This window comes from Numida meleagris, chromosome Z (genome assembly GCF_002078875.1).
Source record: "Numida meleagris isolate 19003 breed g44 Domestic line chromosome Z, NumMel1.0, whole genome shotgun sequence".
Taxonomy (NCBI): Eukaryota; Metazoa; Chordata; class Aves; order Galliformes; family Numididae; genus Numida; species Numida meleagris.
In genome coordinates, this window is record NC_034438.1 from 33,413,738 (window position 1) to 33,435,091 (window position 21,354).

General features: G+C 40.1%; 1 protein-coding gene across 1 annotated transcript in view; it reads left to right on the plus strand.

The window, feature by feature from the left end:
• The window catches only part of SH3GL2 (SH3 domain containing GRB2 like 2, endophilin A1), a 90,014-nt gene continuing 89,686 nt past the window's right edge, over positions 21,027-21,354 (plus strand). The window contains exon 1 of the mRNA XM_021381269.1: positions 21,027-21,232. Coding sequence (XP_021236944.1) covers positions 21,188-21,232 — 45 coding nt within the window. The 5' untranslated portion in view covers positions 21,027-21,187. The remainder of the gene's footprint in view (positions 21,233-21,354) is intronic.

Consider the following 21,354-nt stretch of genomic DNA (forward strand, 5'->3'; position numbering starts at 1 on the left):
ATGTTTAGCAAGCATCAGTGAATGTCAGTGGGTGCCATTTTTTCCACATGGAGAAATTCAGTGACACACCTTTGCCTCATGCGCACTTCCATGTCAGACATCATTCTGTCAGAGTGCCCCTTTGCTTCCATCTGTCACATGGCAACAAAATGTAATGGTATATTGGTGGGAAGGTTCAGCCTCTACTGCCGTACCACCAACGTCCGCCTCTGACATTGTGGACCAACATAATAAAATAGCAAGCATTACTTTCAGAGCAGTCCTCATATAAATACACACAAATATATACATACATGTATGTCTCTGTGTATTTATATGCGAGCTGCTCCTAAAAGACATATATGTATGTATATAAACTCATGCACACATAATTGAGTACATTTATATATATAAAAATAACTTTGGCATTGTGCAGAGCTTCAAAGTTGTGTAAATGTTCTAATCTTTTCAAAAATCTTTATTTTGTACTCTAAAATGTCAAAATGAAAGTCAGTATCTGTCAGTGATGACTTCTCACTTTGTGTTTCTCTACTGCCATCTGTCTAGCCCACACAAATCCTGATTTACCTTGAGACAAACCAATCAGAGGCATGAGGCTTCCAAAATATAGATCTCTTATGACAAATGGTACCCATCTGTTTCCGTCACGAGGATTTGTCATTAGAAAAGGTACTCCTCCCCACGTGCTTCAGTACTTCCCCATTGCCTACGTAATCCTGTTATCTTCCGTCATGCAAAACAGAGTTATAGAAATTCTTACATGTATGAGATTGTAATAATATAGTATGACCAAGTGGTCACAGTTGAGAGGAATTCAAGGAGAAACTCAAAACAGATTGAAATGTTTATGTAGTTGTCAAGCAATGTCTCAATCTTTGCTATCTAAAAAAGACAGAGAAAGCAATTTACACCTTTGTTTTTCTCTGTGTGTCTTGAAGTTAGATGTAGTAGTGCTAGTGCAATAAAATAATACTCTGGATCTTTGAGTCCTTCAACTCCATTTACTTCCATGCTTTATTATGTTTTGTTATGCACTATTACCATACATAAAATAAGGATCTGTTTTTGAGATATCCTGATCTGGAATTTCCTGGGGTATAATGAAAGATCAAGTCAGTACAGAGTGCTCCCTTAACTGTGCTGTAGTCACGTATTCAGAAATCAGTTCAGTTGTGCTGCTACATGTGCTAGGGTTTGTTTCTTTCTTTCAGGAATGCAGAGAGATTATGAAATCAGGAAGGCCTGTATTTTAATTCTGGCCATCATTCACTCAATTTTTCTGTTTCATCTGTTTCGTCTGAAGATTAGAACAAGAGAAAGAGGCACTTTCTGCAGCAGTGTTCCTCAATTTGAGCATCACCATTGGATAGCTTTGTGTGACTAAACCTGGATATCAGACTGGTATATGAAAAGAGCCTGTCCCCAGACATCTCCACAGCCAAATAAGTAAGCAGAGGATCCAGCTTGCTGGGGCTGTTGTCTTAATATCCTAGTGAAGGTACCTATCTTTCTGAGGTAGTGCTATTTGTCTATTCTATTTATCTTTCTCTAGCTATACATGCATGGATGCAAGTACCCACTTAGCTACTATTTTGCATTGGGAACTCATACTGAAGTGTTTATTTCAAGGGATTATCTTTTGTGTATTGCCATGCATCATAAATAACTGTAGTCAACAGGAGAGTTATCCATAGCTTCTCAGTGTGAAAAACAAAGTTTGCAGATGTAAATTAAAAATATAATTATTATTACTCAAAAAATAGCAGAATACTGTATGTATAGAAAATCAAGTGATTTGGATGTGTATTGCTGTGTCCTCCAAACAGTGTGGGTATGGCTCAAGACAGGACTTTCTCCACAGGAATTTCTTTCCAAGCACTAAAAAGCAAGTGATGCCACCAGCTAGAACAAGCAAGACATGAGCTCACCCCAGGAATCTGTGATCTCTTTTAGGCAGAACAGACCCCAGCTTAATGACATGAAATCCCAAAGACACTGCAAAGTAGGGCCTCACCATGCTGATTCCAGTGGGCTCTGCTATGCCTATGGCTAAAGGAGGCTGTGAGCTTGTTCAGGACAAGGCTCCAGTGCCCAGTGCCAGGTGCAATGGGGTGGCTCCTGCAGCACATACCACAGAGCCATCACTGTAGGCTCCGGTGACAGGCCTGCCACCATCAGGCAAAGTGAAGTGATGACTCGCATCCAAGGTTGGCCCTGAAAAGCCAAACAGCAGTTCAGCAGCAGCAGGAGACAGGGCTGGGGACAGATACCCCGGGATATGGCTCATGCTGGTCTGTGCCCAAGCCCCAGCACACATGGACTCCTGACCTCCGTCCAGGAGTGCCGGGAGAAGCTTGTCAGTGCTGCCGAATTTGTGGCTCTGACAGTGTTTTCTTTGCTTTTCCTGGAGATCAGAGATCACTTCTGCTCCTCAGGCTCTGTTTTGTTGCTCATTTCTTAGCTCTGGGTTGATTACTTGCACTTTCCTGGTTTCTGCTCCAGTCCTGATTTGGTTTCTGTCCAAGCCTTCACCAATAGGATTATGTAGCTGTGAAGTTCAAGGATGTTCATGTGTCACTAACCTAGCAGCTGTTATCTTAATGTATTATTTCAGAAGTAATGCATACTATATTAAAAGCCCCGTAAAGTGTGTGCCTCTGAACTACTAGTGCTCATGAAAATAATCTGTTACCTTAGTTCAGCACTGACTGATGATTGTCTCTAAAAGAGAGTGCAATGAAATGCCATTGTCTCTTATTCAATATGTAAGTTCAATTGGAAAAAATGAGTGATTTTTTTTAAAAAAATTATCTCAATAAAATATTATCCTTCACTCACTGAAAGTTCCTATGAAAGGGAGTGGTTGCAGGATATGTTCTCAGTCTTTTAGGACTGAGACAGTCATGTCCTCCAGATAATACAGACCTCCCTTCCAAGCAAGGAATGAACAGGGAACAAGTTGTTTGGAATGGGTCTGAACTACCACCAAGATAACTAGGATTCAAAAATCTTTTATTCTGGGAGGGAAAGAATTTGTCAGATTGCTGTGATCCTCTTCGTTTTCTATGTTTAGTGTTTGAAATCCGTAACTGAATTAAAAATGGAATGTGTCTAACAGATTTTTAAAATAGTAATTGGGTTGATATTCAGTGTACGTACTATGAACTTGGAAAAGTAAACAGGGAAGTGAATAATCAAAGATTATTATCTTTTTTTCTTTCTTTCTTTCTTCTTCTTCTTCTTTTTTTTTTTTTTACGTAAATGACCTTGTGTCTAACACTGGATGGCACTAGTACATAATATGAACCCAAGTAAAGGAAGTGACTAAGTTCCATTTTAAGACTTCTTTTTGCATGGAATTAACTGGATAAGTCTTTTCCTAGTATTATCCTTCTCTAAAATAGCATGTGTATTTAAGGTGCTATGCAAAGAGGATTTGTAATTCATTGGTGAGGTACGATTCAATATTAATCCCAGCATTATAACATAAACTCTGCAGACACTTGCCATAGTAATGATTTGATAAGTTAGTTTTAAACTTCAAGGCAAAGAACTGTATCTTACAGTGCAGACTAGCTTTCTGTCTGGTTTCAAATGATCCTGCCTTCTCTGCAGAACAATAAGTGCAATTTTTTGAGAACTGAATATTTGTTCTCCACCAGTGAGATTTCAGTACTCACAAACATGAGGGGTTTACAGTGGAGCAACACAGATGGGGAGGAAACTGAGCACCTCCTGAATTTTAACTAGAGTGGAAGTTCCCTAGGCAACTCCTCCTGAGTCACTGATGGCTCTGTTATTAAAAGAATGAAGAAAGACAATGCAATGCAGGCACCAGATACCAGATGAGTGAAAATGCCTCCTTCATACCTTCTTATATCTGCACCTGTTGTATATTCTATAGAAGGCAATCCAGTTTGGACTGATTTTAATTAAGTTTTCTTACCTTTTTGTTTTTATCACTTTTACAGTTTAGATGTCCGTGTCTTATGTTTAGCAGAGCAAAGAAAAGACCTTCTATTCTGAGCAAGTCTGAGACTATGTCAAGTAACTTACTTGTTGCAACTGGCTATTTGCCACTTGTTTGTTAAAGAGGTAGGAGGTGACCTGATTCCTTCTCATGACTTTACCCTATTTTTTTTTTCTAAATTCTGCTAGGCGGTATTGTTTTGATTCATTTTTCTTTTTCAAAATATAATGATTCACTGTGTTGCTGCTTTTTTTTTTACTCCCTGGTCCATGAGTGTGTGATATTTCTGCTCTTTAATATCTTTGTCAGTGTCACTCACAGTGGGATCGAGAGCACCCTCAGCAAATTTGCAGATGGTGCCAAGCTGTGTGGTGCAATTGACATGCCTGAGGGATAGGATGCCATTCAGAGAAACCTAGTCAGGATCCAGCAATGGGCCCAGGAGTACCTCGGGAAATTCAAGAAAGCCAAGAGCAACATCTTGCATCTGAGTCATGTCCACTCCCACTACAAATAAAAGTTGCTGGGGGATGAAAGGGTAGAGCACAGCAATGCCAAAAAGGACCTGGCAATACTGGTGGATGGCAAACTGGACATGAGCCAGCAATGTGCCCTCACAGCCCAGAAAGCCAGCTGTATCCTGGGCTGCATCAAAAGGCCAGCAGATCAAGGGAGGTGATCCTGCCCCTCTACTCTGTGCTGATGAGGCCTCACCTGGTGTACTGTGTCCAGATGCGGAGTCCTCAGTACAGGAGAGGCATGGACCTGTTGGAGTGTGTTGAGAGGAGGGCCACAAAAATGATCCAATGGACAGAACACCTCCTCTACAAGGACAGGCTGAAAGAGCTGGAGCTGTTCAGCCTGGAGAAGAGAAGTCTCTGAGGTGACCTGATAGCAGCCTTTCAGTATCTGAAGGGGGGTCATAACAAGAAAGGGGACAGACTCTTTAGAAGAGGCTGGTGTGGTAGGACGATGGAAAATGGTTTCATGCTAGAAGACGTGAGATTTAAATTGGATACAAGAAAAACATTTTTCATGATAAGGGTAGTGAGGCACTGGAACAGGTTGTCCAGAGAGATGGTGAGCGCCCCATCCTTGGAGACATTCAAGGTCAGGCTGAATGGGGCTCTGAGCAACGTGATCGAGCTGTAGGTGTCTCTGCTTGAGCTGTAGGTGATCATTTCAGGGGAGCTGGACTAGGTGGCCTATAAAGGTGCCTTCCAACTCAAACAATTATGTGATTCTATGATTCTGTCCAATTGATCCTTTCACTAACTTGGAATATGGTCCTGTATTTAGCTAGAGACTTCTCAGTTGCTCAAAAAAAAAAAAAAATCTTTAACAGTAAACAGCCTAGTCATAATTTTCATGTTATATTTTTTAGTATAATCATCAGCTGATTTAAGTCTCCCAGCTACCTTTGTAAGCAAAGTCTGTTCCTCAACAGATTTCCAGAGCACATTTGTCCATGATCTATTGAGATTAGTGAGTATTTTCCTACAGAACTGTATGACTGAGAGTGAGTGGCAAAAGGTGGCAGCATCTGAAACCAGAGTAGCATCAGCAACTGCCTGGTAATTAATACTTAAACTCGGTGATAAAAGCTAATATACAGAAATCAGCCATCTAGTATTATGTCTTACATCTGAAGAATATAAGGAAATGGAATTTGGGGACAGGACACTAGGTCCTTCCAGAGATATGGAATCACTCACTGACCAAGTCAGGCAAAAAAATCAGAACTCTTTCCCAGTGCACAATATGCAGATCATGGGTCATAATCAGATATGTCACCCCGTGGATTTTGTGTTTCTCTTAGCCAAGATGGACTTTTTCTGTCATGTTGTTTTGCTGCACAGTGACCTGTGCCACTGAGTTGTACTTCAGAAAACTAAATCTAAATGATTAATGATTCTGTATTTACACACTTAAAGAACTTGAAGTCTATGCAAATACTATGACAAGGATGGGAAAACTGCAACAAGGAGATAGCGTGAGAAGCACTTTTTAATAGTTACACCATGTATTTTACAAGCAATTCCAACAAAAAAATATCAAGTTATAATATGTTTTAAAAAATAAGAATTATTAACAAACTAAGAAGCAAAGCTATCATGATTCTAACATAATATTTACATTGTCCAATAATAAAATCTTACATCAGTGATTCACTCCTTCCCTCCCTAATCCCTGCTAACTTCTAAGAAGACTTTGTGGCAGGAACAAATAATGGCTATTCATTTTTAAGCCATATTGCTCTGAAATCTGCTGGCTATGAACAGCAGTGACTCATTGTCTTGTTTGTGCTTTACTGCATGCTGCTTCTTACTAATATGTTACATTTTACACACACACATAAACCAAAAAGAATTTGTTTCTTTTTATGGTCTGTAGTTTGAAGTCATAAATCCTAGAATACTGCTAAAAACACAGTGACTTTCCAACAGGCAAATGAAAAGTGCCTCATCTTTTCACCAGGTGCCGATGTCCCCTAAGTAATCAATGACTCAGTTTAAAAGAAAGTGAGGGTGGATTGAAAAGCAAACTTCTCTTATTGTGAAATAACCAATGGAACTTACTTTAAGGGGGTTACACAGCAGTCTATCAAAATATAGAGAGGAAAACAAATCAATTGTAACAAGTCTATAGACATCTGGTCCCACAAAATAGTCTTGATCGATGCTCACGTAATTTTTAGTAGATTTCAACCCTGAGTGGCAGTAAATTGCTTTTGACATTACATTGTTTTATATATCATTCTTATTGGCTTTATGAAATATACATGTTTATGTTCTCCCTTGTCTACCCTTGACTCTTCCTAATGAGTTCTTCTTTTTGTAGCTTTCGTTTGCCATAACAAATTACTTATACTTGTATACTGAGGTTATATATTTATATTAAGATTGTACTTGAGCCAAAAGGAAAAAAAAATATAACCCATGTGATATCTACTGTGAGTTAAACTTGGTATTAGATGTGTTCTAAGTATTAGCCATGTTCTAGGCTTCATATAGATAGCATACTTGTCCTAATTCTGCTTTATGAAAAAATGTCAGATGTCATCACTAAAAAAAAAACATTCTTAGAGAATATTTTGTAGACACAATTATTCTGATCAGCTTGGTAATTATTAATTAATAATGATTATATTAATATTTTTAATCAACAAGACAACTGGAAAAAAAACAGCTTTTAATGAAGAAGATCACTATGACTTAAATGTTGGTTCCTAGTGAAATGTAAATCACAGCATAAATGATACAGATCACTCTGAGAATGGGATAATGCTGAGGTCTTTGGATGTTTATGACCAAAGAGCAGCTATCTAGGATACCTTGCTAGGTGATTAACCAATAATGGTTGATTTAGACCCTGTTTTTAAAGTAATGGAGTCTGAAGGAGAAAGCTCATAGAAGTGAATTAATTTATTTAAATTCTAATTGTATTATTCAATTTGGATAAGCTCATCATCACTCTGGAATTAGTTCACTTCCTCTACAACACTTTCTGCATTGCTAAGACACTGTTTTTGCCTTCAGTATCTGATACATAAGTGCCACAATTGTCCAGACATACTCCATTGCCAGAAAAACTCATCTGAAAACATGACTAATGTCATCTTTGTACAGTGAGCGTACTTTGCTATGTTTGCAAATTTTATCTCTTGTCTGTTTGTCTTGAATCTTAATAATTGACTTGACCAGATATATCTCCACTTTTTCTTATTTTATATACATCTTACTCATCTAATATTTTGTAGTGGTTTAGACTGGGATAGAGTTAATTTTCTTCATGGCATCTCATATGGCTCTATGTTTTGAATTTGTGATGAAAACAGTGCTGACAAAACACTGAGGTTTAGCTGCTGCACAGCAGTGCTTACGTAGTGCCAAAGACTTTTTAGCTCCTCACACTGCCCCATCAGCTGAGGCTGAGCATGCACAAAGAGCTGGGAGAGGACAGAGCCAGGACAGCTGACTCAGACTGCCCAAAGTGATATTTGATACCATAAAAGCTGTATGAAGAAAGGTAGAAAGGAGTGGGGTGCAAGGGATGTATGGATATGATGGTGTTTATCTTCCTAAGGAACCACTATGTGTTAAGAGCTCTGCTTTCTGAAAGCATCTAAACATCTGCCTGCCAGTAGGAAACATCAAATGAATACCTTGTTTTGCTTTGCTTGTGCATACAGCTTTTGCTTTACCTACTAAACTGTCTTTATCTCAGCCCATGAGTTTTCTCACTTTTACCCTTCCAATTCTCTTCCCCATCCCACTCAAGGGAAGGAGTGAGTGGCAATGTGCTGCTTATCTGCCTGCCAGGGATAAATCACAACAGCTGTCATCCTCTGATGTTGTTCCTTCCAGTATTTGGAAGCTCAGTTACAGTGCTGTGGACTCCCACCTAGCTTCTTAACGGACTCTAACTTCCTGACTGTGAAAAAGTCTTATCGTTTTGCCAGGAATTCATTGCATTCCCCTCCTCCCTGTCCTGCCCTAGTAATGTCCCTGAATCTGCTCCTGATCTGCTCTCTCAGTAGGTGTTCAGCCCTCCAAAACTGTAAGATCTCTTTTCTTTTTTTGGTGAGGTTAGCCACATGCTCTTCTCCACTTTCATTTTCATTCTGTACTTTGTTTAAAATAGAACTGTCTTTTCCATGTCACTTTTCTTGATTTCATGCAATTCAGTTGCCAGCACCCAAGTGAACTAAAAGATGTTTAATTTATTATGGACTTCAAAACCAATTATTGTCTCTCTGCTCACAAAGTGAAGTTTTCTTTTTTTATTTTATTATTTATTTCCCAGTGTGGTACTTTTCTGCATGACTTCAAACTGTAGTGCAGGTTGAACTGCTTCATCTGCCCCACCAGGGTTTCTTTCCTGTCTGAGTAATACGAGGTGACCAGGCATTGCTTAGGTTGTAGTTTTGCTGTCACCCCAGACCAAAAGAACTGCTGCCTGCCTTTAAAAGCAATGATCTCTCCATCACTCCGTAATTTGGCTGCATGCCCCTTTGGGCTACTACTATGGGTAAAAGCAAATCAAACTTTTTTTTTTTTTTTAACATTTGGTTAATTTTCAGCTGTGGCAGTTTTCTGACACAGCTTGCAGTAGAGCTGCAGAAATCCAGCCAGTCACAGCATGAGAATGGGAGGAAAAGCATAAACAAGTACAATCTTGGAGAAGAAGAAGAAGTGGCAGCAACTTCATGCTCATGGCCTAATCTTGCATGAGATCTTCTTTGTCTTCACCTGCAACGGCCTTTGCCTAACAAGGCTGCCTGTCCAGACCCAGATGTAATGCTGAGCTTCTAAATGCAGTTTCCTCTACACTGCAGGAATGAAGATATGGTCAAATTTTGTTGACATCAGATGCCAGATTCCCTGCTGATTTAAATGGAATAAAGATTTCACTCCAAGAACACTAAAGCCAGTGTAGTCCCTGCTGGTTGCCATGCGCAACCATAGTTTTCAGTCTGCTTAGAGAGCTTATACTGGAGAAGATCCCAAAAATAGAACTGATTGGAATGTGTAGAAAATTACATCGTTTGTGTATACTATGGACAAAGTTTTATGAGCAAACAGCGTAGTCCCACTGTTAAAATACTGATCTTTAGGAACACAGGCTTCAATTTAAACTTGGGGTGGACAGATTGTTTGAACTCTGATTCTAACTTTCTTGGTATGACTACACCACAGCTTGATAGAAATTACTTCACAGCTCTGTAATGGAAACAGATTAGCAGGTGTACTGTGGAACTCCCCATGTGCCACCTCCAGGTTCACCTTCCTTCAGAAATGCCTCATGAGTTCCCAAAAACTAACAGAAGTATGCACAGAGGAGTAAACTGGGAAACTTTGGGTTAAGTAGCGCCTAACTTCAGCAGGTTCTGTGGGCATTGTAGGCAATAGAATACTGAGTGCTCAGTATAAGTCATTTAAAAAGATTAACAGGCTGTTTTTATGTTCAAAACTCCTATGGAACACAGCATTTCAACCACACTAAAGGTTCCTTTACTCTGAAAGGAACATTTTTTCTTTCATGCTTATATTGTCAGGTTTCAAAAAGCCTGAATAATTTTTTTTCTTGAAGGAAGACACCATAGTGCTGTTGTCTTTATCAGCAGTCACAGCCCCCATTGCTAAGGCCACTATATAGAGAAAGAGAACTCCTTGAGGTTATCCAGTGATGTTGAAATTGCTTTTAACTCAAACCAGGTTTTTAATTTGAAATCCAGACACACTACCACAAAGTTCGTCAAGGTACAGAAGTAGAAATGAAGGAAAACAATGCTTCATATATTTGTTTGAAAAGACAAAACCAAAAGTCTTCTAGCTCTTTCTTTGTTTCTAGCTGAAAAGCATAGGTACTTACCCACTGAAAACTGGATCTTAATACATTCAAAGCTGGAACACCATTCTCATTTTTCTCTTTGGAAAATCCATTCAGACTGAGATCAATACAGGCATCAGTGAAGACAGCTTTGAAAATCATCCTGGCTTTCTGACTCCCCTTTGGAAATAACTGTGTCGCTTCTCAACAGGCAGTGTGCTATTTCTTATATTTGCTGAATCTGTTTTGCAGCAACCTCTTTACAGCAAATCTCTCAATAGTCTTGTCTTCATTTACTAAGTCAGACAATGTGTAAATCTCAGTCTGAAGGATCTCCATACACTTATTTTTAAATTTTATATGCAGAAAAAAATATATTGGTAACCATTACTTGATATAAGCAAGGATGTGAAAGTCTTAGGAGTGAGCTGAAAGGAACCAGACACATATACATGAAGATAACAATGTATTTGGAGATACTAATTCCCCCAGCTTAATCTCTGAAGGATTCCATAAGCACAGACCATTGTTTTTAACCAAATGTTTGGGAAGATTTTGGCATTAGTTTCTCTAGTTTCCTTTGTCTCTGTCGTCAGAAAGGATAACACCTTTCCAGAACATGCAGGTAACTTCCTACTAAATCCTTGTGGCTGAAGGGAAAGAACTGGGAAGATCAAAGGGCGAATATGGCACACAGATACAGTTAAATCTAACATGCATTGGACAGAAAAATGTTGTCAAGAGAAACCAAGATGAATATGTAACATGGCAGCCACCAGATCAAATATCCAGAGAAAGAATGGTTATGTAAGAACAAAAGGAAAGTAACAAAATGGTTTGTTCAGTGAATGAGGAACAGGAGGAAACACAAAGAAAAAAGATGGCTTTCCTGGCTGTCGGTTACTGCTTTGAAATTTTCCTTGGATGTTTAATACACTTTAATACAATTTTAGAAGAAATATAATGGAGAGATCACTTTGAATACGAATAGAGAAGATCTGGATTTGGGCTTTTTGTAAGGACTCCTCAGAATAACAATAGCGCTTGTCCCTTTCCCACACTCTATAAATAACTCCAGAAAGCACAATGCCAAGATTTTGGAAGTGACCTAAAATAAGAACCTGTTGAGAGCTATAAGAACAAAGCTGCAAAATTTTTGGCCTATTTTTTCTCTGAGTGCAGAATCACAATATACAACTGAGAGATTCAATTCCTTGTTGACAGTTACTCTATAATATTTCCATTCTAAGCAGGTCCACTAATTGTGGCGATGTGAGATTTTAATGCATTAATGACCGTTCACTGTTAATGTTAGTTCAGTGACCTTAAGCAGCTTGAGCTGAAGATATTTATAGTCTGGCACTGCCTGAAGTGGGAACACAGTAAGTGCTTCCTTCAATTGTTCATTTCTGACTATCTGCTCAGACTCTTGGCATTCCATCTCTTGGCTGGCCTATTTTGTCTTGTATGCACTAATGTTGACAGCATATTTAAAATGACGTTAGTAAGCATGGCCTGATGACAGTACAGAGCTACATTATCCTAGGTCAGTTTCCAGTACAGAAATTTTAAAGAATTGCAGAAGAGGCAAGCGCAGGGCAGAAGCAATTCAAGCAGTTCTAGAGACCCTAATGGAATCTGGTGAATCAAGCAACAAATAGAAAGGTACATCTAAATCATTTCACCACCAAGCAGGACTAAGGCAAGTCACTGCTCTTCAGAAGAAAGAACAAAATAAATTGTTCTTACTGCTTGAATTGGTTCAATTCAGAATCTTTTTTGTTTGTTTTGTTAGGTTTTTGTGTGTTTTTTTTTTTTTAATTTTGTTTATTATTATTGTTTTCAGCTTCATAGCCTGACCAAACGTCAGAGAAAGAATTATGGATTAACAAACCCAGCTGAAGTGGTTTGTTTAAAACCATGTTCATTTGGATTTCAATATCTTCAGGAATGTAGACACACTGAATGAGATTAATCACATCTAATTTTAGACAAATACATTGTAAAAAAATCTGCATTTATGTTGGTTGTCCTGTTATTTTTCAGAGTCCATTGAGATAAATGGTATACCTGAAAGGCAGTTCTTGCCATCTGAAAACATGGAAGATAAATCAGTTAACTTCTGTTCTAGAAGTAAATATTTTATTTTGTTAATTAAAAAGAGAGTCAATGGAGACAATCTAGATGACTCTTCTGTATATCTGTGCCAGATTTATGTGACAAGGTTTTGGTAGCAGGGGGCCTGCAAGTGTGGCCTCTGTGAGAAGAGACCAGGAGGTGCTCCTGCACCAGAGCAAGTGGACATACTTGGACAGAAGCTGCAGCCTGTGGAGGACCCTTGCTGGAGCAACTTCTTCCTAAAGGATGGACCCCATGATATAGACTTATGCTGGAGCAGCTCTTGAAGAAAGGCAGACCTTGGGAAAGATCCATATTGCAGCAGTTTGTGAAAGACTGTAGGCTGTGGGAGAGACCCCATTGTGGAGAAGAGGAGGAGTGTGAGGAGGGAAGAGTACCAGAGGCAAACTGTTGTAAACATACAATAACACCTAATCCCCATTTCCCCAGCCTCTGCTTAGAGTCGGGAGCAGAGCTGAGCCTCAGGATGGTAAGATAGTAGAATATGTTTTTAGTTTTTTGGTTGTTTCTCACTATTCTACCCTATTTTTAACTGGCAATAAATTAAATTAATCTTCCCCAAGTTTAGTCTGTTTTGCTTGTGATGATTACCACAGTTACCAGCCTTATTACTGGTGAGTGATCTTCCTGTCCTCATCTTGACCTTATTTATGGTATTTTTTACCCCATCCTGCTGAGGAGGGGGAGTGAGAGAGCAGCATGTTGGATACCTGGCTGCTACCCAAGATTAACTTGGCCTAGGTTTAGATAAGAGAGACAAGGGCTAGATGAGAAGAACATCCCTGAATGTTCATAATTTCTTTTCTTTTATTTTCTTAAGTATGACCCGTTTGCATGAATGGGGAATGTCCAGTTCTTCCTACTTTACAGATTTCCATGGCCTCCAATAGCATCTTCACATAAGTCTGATTTGTACTTACATCACTGTGTGGGTTTATTTGTGTGACACTACTTTAACACGAAGTTGAGGAAGACTATCCCATTGGGAAACCAGGTAAAATGCTTTTGAATTTTCCAAATACTGAGTCTTTGGACTTTATTATCCACAGCTGAAAAAAAAAAGGCATTTAATTTGTGCAATTTGTGGTAATTCAAATATTATGCAGATATTATATATATATAAGCAGATGTACAGTCCTCTGACTGGCTTTATGGTCAGGCTCAGAGTCATAGTGAATGGAATTGAATACATTTGGCTTCTGGACACCAGTGGTGTTCCTCAGTATTGGAGTCAGTTTTCTTTAATATTTTTATCAATGATTTAGATGTGGGAATTGAGTGCAGCCTCAGTAAGTTTGCAAATGACTCTAAGTTGAGTGGGAGTGTTCATCTCCTTGAGCATAGGAAGGTTCTGTAGAGGGGTCTGGATGGGCTGGATCAATGGGCCATGTTCAGTTCTATGCTTATCAACAAGATCAAGTGCAGCGTTCTGCAGTTGGATCAGCACAACCCAATGCAGTGTTACAGGCTTGGGGAAGAGTGGCTGGACATTGGCCTGGCAGATAAGGACGAAGGGGTATTGGTCAACAGTAGGATGAACACGAGCCAGTAGTGTGCCCAGTTAGCCAAGAAGGCCAATGGCATCCTGGCTTGTTTCAGAAGTAGCGTAGCCAGTAGGACTAGGAGAGAGATTGTCTCTTTGAATACAGCACTGGCAAGACCATGCCTTGAGTACTGAGCTCAGTTTTGGGCCCCTCACTACTAGAAGGATGTTGAGATGCTCGAGACTGTGCAGAGAAGAGCAAGAAAGCTGGTGAAGTGACTAGAAAACAAGAGTTACGAGGAGTGACTGAAAGAATTGGGGTTGTTTACTATAGAGGAGACTGAGGGGTGACCTCTTTGCTCTCTACAACTACCTGTAAGGAGGATGCAGTGAGGTGGGCGCTGGTCTCAGGTAACAAGATGGGATGCGAGGAAGATGTCTCGAGTTACACCAGGAGAAGTATAGATTGGCTGAAAGGAAGAATTTATTTATGGAGAGGATAGTCAAACATTGGAATGTCTGCCCAGGGAAGTGGCAGAGTCCCCTTTCCTGGAGTTATATGGTAAAAGACATATGGCTGTGGAATTAATGAACGTGGTTTACTGACGGGGTTCAGCAGGAAGGGCTGATGGTTGGACTTGATACTGGAAGTGTTTTCCATCTTAGATGATTCTATGAGTTTATGATTCTCTTCTATAAAGGAATAGAAAGATTTGGTTAGAGACTGAAAAAGAAGTACAGCTCTGGTATCATAGGTGGAAATGAATGTCAGTCCCCACTATAGCTGGATATTAAACTTCAACATAAGGAGATTCTCATGTTTGAAGAAAACTTGTATCAGAGAATCCCAGAGATTATGTTAAGAGTTAAATAATAGGTCAGGCAATGGTCTAGCCCTCCTTAAGCTGCTCAGGGAAAAACAGCTTGAGAATTTTTCAGAGTGCTCGGTGTTCATTCTTTTCTCATTGACTTTCCACATCCATTTCCTTTGGGGTATTCAGATTCATTTTTAAGGAGTACTGAGCACATATACTACATTACTGCACTTCTGGGGCTAATGAATCTATATATCAGTCTTTCTGAAAAAAACGTGCTGTGGTAGAAGTCTGCTGTCTGCCTTTATGAGACTCTGTCTCCCCTAGAATGCAGTGCAAGCTCAGAAGAGCCATACGGGAACTCTGCATGTTTCATCCTACTTGCTCAGTCTGTGCTGTTTCTCTCATGCATGTATAGAAGATATTACATGAAAATACCCCTTGATTATCCCACAATGTTTTGATGAATTACCCTGTTTTCTGAGAAGAATGTTTAAGAAGCCCTCTAGAAAAGAAAAAGAGACTGTAGGAAATAGAGGAGTAATCTTTGTTTCACAAGTGCATGACCAGAAATGTTTCTTGTTAATTGTAGTCAGAGGCCATGAGAGATTTGTTCCTCACCTATTTTGTTTTTCTAGAAGAAGCAAAAATTGTTATTTTTTTTTTCTCTCTAGTTTAAGCCTTGAGGCTAGTCCAAACTGTGATTCTTATTCTATTATATAAACCAAGTTCATTCATTCTATAACTTCTTTATACCCACTGGAAATGCCTTTATCTGTACAAAATCTATTATAACTCAAATTTAATCATAGAAACACAACAAAAAACTCTACAGTGGAATTTTGAAAGCCTTTCCTGTGCTGCAAAAAGATGGAATATTAATGATCTTCTTAGATGAGAGAGATGTAGTGGATACTTAAATAACAGTGAAGAATCTATAAAGTGAAAGCAGTGTGGCTGATGCCAAGCACTGGATTGGACACTGTCGGTTTCATCTTCTGTCACCAAGGGTAAGTTTTTTCAGTTAGTGTAATTAATGCAGGTCAAAGAACTTGGGTCATCCAAACCTCATATTAAAATTGTTTTTTATAGTACTAAAAACAGCAAATGTAATAACATTTACCTTAACAGAGTGCTCTATGCATACTGCAGAGGAGAGGTCTCTTCACAGCTTAAATATGACTCGAGTACTCAAGGTGCATATATATGTTATTGAGGTCTTGGGCTCAGAACTTGGATGGGCACATAGCATTCTTAGGTGATAATTACTGCAAGATTTTTACTAGCGCTGATAATCTGTACATTAAAATGTAAAACTAAAATCAAATTAAAACAAGTGAACCAACTAGCAACAAAAAAAACCTGAAAAACACAAAGCTTGAGAAGGAGAGAGAGGGATTCAAGGTGGCCCATCAAGATCAATATGTTCCAAGATAGATAGTCTTACTTCAGCTGAAGATTTTGAATATATCATCTACCCTTTCATTGCCTCTGATGTCCCATCTCTGGCCTGTTACATCTAGACATAAATCCCAGAAGCAGTCTTTCTGCACAAAGACTAAAACATTGTTAAGTTTCAAGCTTATGGAGCCATATATTTGCATTCGTGTCTTAATATCATTCCTGTCCTAAGGAGCTCTGAGAATAGGTCATAACATCCATGATCTTCATGAATAATCTGGGTCATGGGTGCCAGATAAGTCTTCTCAAGATATCAAATAGGCACAGATGGGATGCTCTCTCAACCTGTGGACAAGCATATGAACAACTGGACACAAAACAATTTTAATGTTTTCTGAAGACAGTTATTATTGGACACTCAACAGTATAGAAGAACCAGTCTGTACCTAAAACCACACACTGATCTGTGGTAATACTGTGAAACACACACATATGGGCAAGAAATTGTGCATTTTCTTCTGACAGAGATTAAGAGCTAATGGCACATCACTGAATCAAAATTCAGTGACTGCTGCAAAGCTGGAACTGCTGTTTTTTCTTTAAATGTCATGTTCTTACATCATTTACTATGAAACTGTGGTTGTTTCATGCTGGCTTCAATGGTAATTTAAATCCCTGAAGGTAATTTCACCTTAACAATGTGTCCCCCCTCACAGTTCCTTGGATGTTTTGTACAGTTCCATCTTGTATTTCTGTAATTCAAGAATTCACTCATTTCATATGTTTCATGTAAATCACTCATTTCATGTGTCTGGAGTGTTTTGTTCCCCATTAACCAATCTGTGTTTCCACAAAAGAAAAGAAATCTCAAGGGTGAGCAGAAAGTCTGGAAAAACTGTCTAGTCACTGATTCTCAGGCCTGGTAGTCTGAAGAGTCAGAACATTCTTCAGATGGTCTGCATTAGTTTATATCTGCTGAATAGAGTAATTCGCTTCCAATGAACATTCTACAAGAACCTATAATATGTAGCCACAGCATATTCTCCTGGAATTCATTTTTGAATCCTTTGGCGCAAGTACATTTTCCTAGTGCTTTTATTTCATTTTTAGAATTTTGTTTTATTTTGGCAGGCAGCTTATAAAGGGATTTTATTATGCCATACATCCTTTTGTGTTGTTGAAAATGCTATTTGAGTTACAATACAAAACATAAAAAAACCATAAAAACACAATGAAACAAACACCAAACTTTAAGATGGAGCCAGCATCAGAAAAACACAGCAGTCAAATTCTTCAGGATCTACTATAATTAATTATAATTTTTCCATTTCTCTCACATAACGACTTTCAGAATGAAACTAGCTATATCACCTTGCACAGCAACAACAGACAGTTTCTAAAACATATTCAACTTTCTCAGAATTTGAATGTGAGATTTACAAAGAAAACTCAGGAAACAGAGGTGAAATTCTTTCTTTTAACTAAAGCAGATTTAATTCATACTGGCTTTAGAGCCAGCGCAGTAGATTACATCTTCAGAATGTCTTCCTTATGAGAGAAGCATGGGATTTATTCTACCTCATACCACTGCCAGGGATGCCTAGATTTCTAAATCTCTAGAGGCTGAAGTCTTCTAAAACTCTGCTATGCATCTTGATGTCCTGACAATGGAAACTAGACCAAACTCCAAACTCCATACGTGATCTGTTCATGTTCTCCTTTTATTCTCTCACTGTAAAGTATATTTAAGCTCCTTGGAGTAAAATATGAGGACAAACCTGAGAATCAAGATAAGAATGGCCAGACAGTGTGTGAGAAACAGCACTGCAAAAGAATGAATGAAATGAAGATTTTGAGAAAAAAAAGGACATCTTAGTTTGTCTGGACCCTAATGAAGTACCAAAAACTTTAGACCGAAACCAAGGTGCAAACTGAATGGAAACAAGTCTTAGAATATGTGCTAAATAAAATATTAATTACAGCCATGTTCAAACTTTAATGGAATCCTTGTTCTGCCGGGAGGCTTCAGATTGCTACTCCACTGAGCTGCAAATTGCTGCATTTTATAAAGAATTAATGCTACTATATAGCTAGCCACAAAGCATTTTCCCACCATGTTTTGCTGAAAAGTGCAGTTTAGATGACTTACATTTTGAAAAAGAAAAAAACAGTGAAAGTCTAACTTTCAGTAATGTTCAGTCCCAATAATTTTGATGTCTACTTGTAAGAGTTCTGAAAATCAGACAGGAGCTTAACATACCAACTATGTCAAACTAATTGCTGCTTTGATCACCAAGTAGGACTTTTATTTTATAATTTTTATATTATTTTATTTATTTTGCCTGTTTTCCTCTTTGCCTTTTCTAAAAAAGATGAAGATTCACAAGCGGGCAACTGATGAAATAGAAGATTCTTGTTATTCTAAATTCTCGAGAATTATATGATCATTTAGACCAGTAAAAGTGCTTCTTGTATGATTTTTACCACACTATCAATATTTACAAGGTCACGTGACAGCTCTTATGCAATCAAAAACCCAATTCTTTCTCTGTCGTGAGATATTTTCCATGTACTACTCACTACTGTACTTGCATAACAAATTTAAGCTAGTTTTTACTCTTAACATCAACTGGTAACACAATGAAAAATATTGCTAGAAGTAGCATGAAGTTCTGAATTTGCAAAATCAACTGTGTTTTATCCTTCTTATGTAAGAAAACAGTGATTAACAGTCCTCACAGTGTACACACAGACAGGATTGAGGTTGCACATAAGAAAATACTGCATTTGGTTTGAATATGCAATGATGGCATTTTCTTAATTCATTTTTTGTATATATGAATATGTCAAAAAGAAATACATATACTTCAAAATGAGAAATGATACATTACAAGCAAACGTCTTGTTATTGCTCTTTACAATTAAAAACAGAATACAGCTCTCTGACTTCAAAGCATTATTCGCACAGATTTCTCCAAGAGAAGGCACAGATGATGTGATAGGCAGCAGAACTGACAGTAAACAAAGTTTTCTTTAACAAATACCACTATTTAATTTAGTCAAAGCAGTTGTAAGTCTGTTGAGACTGACAGGCATCAACTGTGTTTTAAGAAAGAAAGTACTTTTGGCCTTCAGAAATATGGATATTTTTTAAAATTGTAATGAAAAGCATGAGCACAACTAAAAGCATTAGATTCACCCACGAGTATACGAATACACAAGACAAAAAATGGAATGTTAATCGAGGTTTCCAGATACTAGTTGGGCTGATGTATAGATAGATGGGCAGTATACTTGTGATTTCAATCAACATGCAATGGGAGCTGCAGGGGCACAATAATCTAGAGAACGATGCCATGTATTCCTGCATACCATGGATCTGGTAGACCACACTGTTCCTCAGTTAAATAATTTCCACGCAAAACATTTAACAAATCGGAACGTAGTTTTTTGAAGAGTACTCCCCAGAGCAGTGATCATGGCATCGAACTGATAGAGTTCGAGATGTGCCCAGACAACATTCTTAGACATACGGACGGAGTTTTGGGCAGTGCCGTGTGCAGCCAGGAGTTGGACTCGATGATCCTTGTGGGTCCCTTCCAGCTCGGGATATTCTATGATTCTATGACTAGCGCAAGAAACTTCCTTCCACTCCTCACCTGTCACCTTTGTACGGTCTCAATTTTTATCCTCTAAAAAAAGTGTAATATTAAAAAGAATGGACGTGTTTTGACATGGGTGCAGTACTAGACCAGAAACAAATACGTCCTACTGTGCTCATGAGGAGGCCATTACACTCTCCCATTCTGCTCCCCATGAGCAGAGAGACGTTCTTGGTTTGCCACTCTCAACGATGTGTAGTCCTGGTGATGCTTCTGAAAGCACCGATGTGACTTGCATTCACAGTGCTTTCTCCTACTGCAGTCCCTTTGCAGAACAGTGCTTCAAAGTCAGGTCTGTGGTGTCGGCACTGACCCATACCTCATGGGGCTGAGGTGGTGCGTGGGCCAACACAGTGCCGGTTTTGCTATAGGTGCACCAAGCACGTGTGCTACGCCACGGCAAGCCCACATGCAGATTGGAAACAGGTCCAGGTATTTCTCACACTGTTTTCATTCTGTTTGCTGCAAACCATGCTACCTAGCTGCTGTGGGATGTCAGTGGTGATGGAGCTGCCAGTGCAGCATGGCTGCTTTCAGCTGATGTGAGCTTTGTGTGTGTGCACATCCCAGCTGCGCTAAGATGCAGCATGCATACACAGTGGCTGGCCCAGCCTGAGTAGAAGAGTCGTTACATTTGGATCACACTGCTCGCATTGTTTAGGCTTTTCCTGGCAGAGCCTAATAATTACTATTAATTACTGTTCAGCTAGTGTTTATAGCATGTCTGACCAAGTTACTAAAGCACACATTATTGGTGTTTATTTGGGCTTGAGGCTCTTTACCTTCAAGCCAACAGCCACACCGGCATGCCAGTGGTGGAGCAGGCTGTAGGTTTGGCTGCCCGTGTGCCACCGGCATTGCAAGGTGGGAAGAACACACATACTGAGGGCACACAAGGACCCAGAGCTGGCATCATCCCGCTGAGGCCAGCCAGGCATGAAGGAACGGGCACGCCTGCACCCACACGCCCTGGACTACTCTGCCTCCTGCCCGTGTCCCAGCCGAGGCGGGTTGAGCGGTGTCCCCGCGGGGCCGTACGGGACGAGGAGCACAAGGAGGGACCGTCGGCAGCGGCCCTTGGGATACCGGCCGGGTCCCGCACCGCCGCCGACAGCCGCGCCAAGGCCGCCCCGCTCAGCGCTGCCGGGGCCGGTGGCGGCGCGGGGACGGCCCGGGGCTGCGCGGGGAGGCGGAGCGGCCCGCCCTGACGTCAGGGCGCCCCCGCAGCGCGGCCGTCGCCTGACACCTCCCAGCGCCGGGCGTGCGGGGCTGCGGGCAGTGGGTAGCGGCAGCAGCTCCTCGGCGGCCGGACCCCGGCCCCATCGCTCCTAGGCGCCGCTCGGCTCCGCTCGGCTCCGCTCGGCTGCATCGTGCCGCCCTCGCCATGTCGGTGGCCGGGCTCAAGAAGCAGTTCCATAAAGCGACCCAGGTATCGCCTCGCCCCCTACCCCGTGCCGCCAGGGGCGTACGTGGGTGCGTGGAGCGCGGGTGCGTGGTGCAGTCCGGTGCGGGGCGCTGGTCTCGGTCCGGCTGCCCAGTCTGCACCCGGCT